This window comes from Octodon degus, unplaced genomic scaffold, assembly GCF_000260255.1.
Source record: "Octodon degus isolate 3935 unplaced genomic scaffold, OctDeg1.0 scaffold00140, whole genome shotgun sequence".
NCBI classification, from domain to species: Eukaryota; Metazoa; Chordata; class Mammalia; order Rodentia; family Octodontidae; genus Octodon; species Octodon degus.
In genome coordinates, this window is record NW_004524716.1 from 5,085,583 (window position 1) to 5,090,230 (window position 4,648).

At 39.0% G+C, this 4,648-nt stretch overlaps 1 protein-coding gene across 3 annotated transcripts in view; it reads right to left on the reverse strand.

The window, feature by feature from the left end:
* The window catches only part of Lrig2 (leucine rich repeats and immunoglobulin like domains 2), a 61,770-nt gene that overhangs the window by 12,927 nt on the left and 44,195 nt on the right, over positions 1-4,648 (reverse strand). For 2 of the 3 annotated variants that reach the window (XM_023701732.1, XM_004641701.2), the window contains 2 exons: positions 2,066-2,229; positions 788-1,108 (listed from right to left, as the gene is read on the reverse strand). In XM_023701732.1, coding sequence (XP_023557500.1) covers positions 788-1,108; positions 2,066-2,229 — 485 coding nt within the window. The remainder of the gene's footprint in view (positions 1-787; positions 1,109-2,065; positions 2,230-4,648) is intronic. The other variant, XM_023701733.1, reaches the window with a different exon arrangement.

Sequence of the window (4,648 nt, forward strand, 5' to 3'; positions counted from 1 at the left end):
GACCCTGTTTTACAAACAAAAATACAAAAACACAGAAGCAAAACCCATCTTTTGTATGTAGAAAGTCTAAAATGTTGTAGTTGCTCGACCCAATAGGCAATAAATCAAGCTGCCTTGGAGAAGTTTTTTGCAAGCACAGGCATTAATTTCAAAACAGATTCTGAGGGCCGGCCAAATAGCTCAGTGGATTAAAGCACTTGCAAATAGGCACAGGGGCTGGGGTTCAATCCCTCGGCCTGCCGTGCTGGCCCCACCCTGGGGTGCACTGAGGTGGCAATTGAGACTGGGCTTGGTGGTGCACCTGTAATCCCAGAACTTGGGAGACTTTAAACAGGAGAATCACTATAAGTCCGATCTAGTAATGAGACCCTGAACACCCTGTAGACCTTTCCCTGGAATTAAAAAGAATTTCAGTTTTCAGAGGAAAATGATGGTATTAGAAAGAAAGCCGAGAATTTGAAAAGAATGCTGCCCAAAGCACAAAAGTAGTTCATCTCCTAGGGTCACAGAATTGATGTCTTAACCAAAGACCACTTAGGGGTACACAGACATATGTTAATCCAAAAATCCTACCTACTCTTCCCCCTCAAATATAGGCATACTCTAATTTTCTTGGTTAAGTGATTTTAAAACTTATTATGAAAAACCCTTCTAAACTAAAAACAAACAAGCAAAAAACAAGGGAAAGGTCAAGTATGGTGGCACATGCCTATAATCCCAGCATTTGGGAGGCTGAGGCAGGAGACTGTCTCAACAAAACAAAGTATCAAGAAGAGTAATTCCTTACCATTCACAGTTAGTCTGGCTTTCTGAGAGTAATTGGAACCAAAATGATTAGTAACAATGCACTGGTATTTTCCTTCATCTGTGAAATTCACATTGAAAAGACGTAAAATACTAGTATGTTCCAGAGATTCTCCAGCTTGCTGCCGATAACGAACAAAATTTTCAATATCCACATCATACAGAATTTCACTGTCTTTGCGCCACACAGTGGACATTGGTGAATCACTACTGCTCACTGCAGTACAGGTCAGAGTCACATTAATGCCCTTTAGAGCAACTGTGCTTTCAGGATGTATCCTTATCTGAGGCTTGAGAAAATCATCTAAGAGAAAAAAATGTAGCAGTAGCCAAGTCAGTTATTTATTTTTGTTTAAGGTTCAATTTTAAAACAAATACTGTGAAACTCAGAGTTCTGCAAACAGTGGCAAAAGCTACCATCTAACGCCCTGGTTCAAAGATGGGGAAGACCACGTTCAGAAAAGTCAAATGGCTTAAACACATAAATCAGTGGCAAATGGGGACTGAAACTTCCAAGTAAGTGAAAAATTCCAAACATGGCAAACGTTCAGCTGAAGATAGGAGGAGCTAATAAACTCTACAACATAAATAAGGTATTATTGGATTGAGTCACAGAAGATAGTTTAAGAATTCTTAACTAGTATCTTCACTGGGTAATACTTCCCTGTGCTATAAAAGTTCTAAGTGGAAATGGAGGATAAAGTGTACAATCCATCTACATTCAGAACAATGAGTTCTAAATATACGCAGAATTTAGTCTGCATTAAATTCTTTGTTTTCTTCTTAAAGACTTGTAAAAACAAAGGAAGTAGAAACAGTTCCATGGGTATGAACTTCCAAATGTTCCAAGCATCTTTAGGTAGGCTGTGAAAACAGATTTGACAATACACAAGTGCTCAGATGGCCAGTGATCCTACTGATGCATAAAAACTGATTCACTGATCTAAATCTGTACAGTTGGTCATCCACATTCAAGGGATTAACCAACTGCAGACTATAAACAGTAGGGAAGACTGTTGCTTTAGTAAAAATGTACTTTACATGGTGCTTAATTTGTTAGTCTGGCTGTTACTTTGTGTAATAACTAACTTTATACAGAGCTATGAAACAAGCTATGAATCTGATGCTGGGGGGTGAATAGTGTTACATACATGTACCAATTCCCACAATGAATGTGGTCATTCTATACTGCAAACATATATTAATGATTTTTAAAGTTCAATTCTGTTGTAATACAAATTTTAGAAACAAAAGTACAAACCGCAGACAAAATCTTTTAGGTCCACATTCAGGATGCTTTGTCCTGCCAGCCATTCAGGATGTGCACAGCTTACATTTACAGAATGATGAAGGTTATTATCAATCAGCCACTGAAGTAACCATTTCAAATGACAGTCACAGAGCAAACTGCTTGTGTTCAGAATCCTACAGAAAGAGGAAAAGTAACATTTGTTTTGCTTTTCATTCTAAATTTCCTCAGCATTAAAACTTTCATGCATTTTTATCACCAATTTTTTGCTTAATCTTAATTATATTTTTTATAAGGTTTTTTTTTTTCTTGTTGGCTGGCTCAGGAATGCCTTCAGGGCAGGCCTGGTAAGGCTTGAAGATCTGGGGATTGAACCACAGCATCCTGATTGCTTTGTTTAAACAACTGGTTTAATGACTGGGCTAATGGGCAGGCCCCCTTAATCTTAATTATTAAAAAAAAAAAAAAAAAAAAAAAAATCCCAACTTTTATCCTCAATTCTCCAAATAATAAAAATCTAAAAGAGAACAAATGTAGGGGCCAGGGAGATGTCTCAGTGGAAAAAGCACTTCCCTGGCAAGTGCAAGGACCTGAGTTCAAGCCCCAGTTCTGCCAATAAATAAATAAATGAATAAGTAAAAATAAAATTTCTAAAAAAAAGAGAACCATTGTAAAATAAAGACGGTTAAAGAGACATTACAACCAAATGTAGCATGATTCTCATAGAAAAAAAGAGACTACAGGGCCGGCCAAATATCCCAGTGGATTAAAGCGCCTACAAGCAGGTACAGGGGCCAAGTTCGATCCCCTGGGCCTGCGTGCTGGCCCTGCCCCTGAGGCACACTGAGCTGGCAATTGAGACTGGGCATGGTGGTAATCCCAGCACTTGGGAGGCTGTAAACAGGAGAATGGCTAGAGTCTGATCTAGTAGTGAGAGTCTAAACACCCTGTAGGCCCTTCCCTAAAATACAAAAATAAAATAAATAAAAAGAAACTACAAAGGACATTACTTGACGATGGGAAATCTGAGGATAGAATATTAGGCATTATTATTATTATTCTCTCAATATGATTTCCTTCGGTATGACAATGGTGATGCGGGCACGTAGTACAATGCTCACGTGGCCCCTATTCTTAGGAAATATGCAATATGATCAAAATATACAGTAAATGTTTAAGTTTTTAAAATTATAGTAAAAGACACACTGCCATCAGCCCTTCTCACAATTCTTCTGTTACTTTGAACATTCTTATCCCATCATTCTTGCCCCTCTGGGAGCTGTTTTGAAGTCCCTTTTCATGTCTTTACACAGTGTAAGCAAAAACACACTGAATCCCATTGTGAAGTTCTTCCAAGAGAAGAGCAGGCTCACAAAAAAGCATTCAGCATGTGCTCGTATCCCTTACTCACAAGACCTGGAGCAAGTGACTGCTGGCTCTTTCCCAAGGTCAAAAGAACCACAAAAGATAAATGTTTTGAATCAATTCAGGACATTGAGTCTGCAACAAAACCTCAACTAAAGACACAGAAAAGGATTTACAGAACTGCTTTAGAAAATGGAAGGATGGGCCAGCCAGATAGCTCAGGGGATTAAAGATCCTGCTTAGGCAGATGCAGGGGCTGCGGGATCCTGGGATCCAGGATTGATCCTCCACCTGCCATGCCAGCCCCACCCCCAGGGTGAGCTGAGATGGTGACTAAGACTGGGTGTGGTGGCACGCACCTGTAATCCCAGCACTTGGGAGGCTAAAAACAGGAGGATCACGAGTCTGATCTGGTTGACCCTGTACTAATAAATACCAAAAACAAAGCCAAAAAAAAACCTTAAAAACCTTTCAGTCCTATGACAACATGTACTTCACCTTACACTAGAAGGCATTATCTCCAATCTATAAAACATACCTTAAAATTCAGTGTTTTCACTCCATGACTCCTTAAATATTCTATCTACTTAAAAGTACGAAAAGCAAATGATTCTGAAAACATTGGAACTTGTTTTGTACACTGGTTCAAAATCCTCATCTAGTTTAAAGTTCAGTGTAGGGACTGGGGAGATAGCTCAAAATAAGAGCTTGCCTGGCAAGTGCAAGGGCCTGAGTTCAATCCCCGGTTCCGCCAAAAAAAAAAAAAACAAAAAAAAAAACTTTAGTGTAAGCACATAACTATGGTTCCACACTAGTTTCAGTCTTTAATGGGATCTCAAAAGCCATACGGTACATGCCATTATTGGTTCCAGAAGATACAACAAGCACCCAAGCTGACAAGTACCAAACAAGCTGTTTTGGTAGGAAAGGGCCCCAACCCACGAGGCAATTGGTACCAAGTAACAGCTTGTGTACCAAGTACTAAACAATGAGGACAGGGACTAAGCAGTTAAATAATAAGGCATGACTATTTTTATCAATATCAATTTTAATCAAACAAGCAAATATTATCTTCTGCATTTAAGAATTCTTTGGGTTTTTTTCATTCACTTAAAATATTAGAGAGTGAGCTACTATGTATTAACCACTGTTATAGGTGTAATCCCAGTACTTGGGAGGCTAAGGAATGAAGGGGTGGGAGTCTGAGGCCAGCCTAGACTACACAGTAAG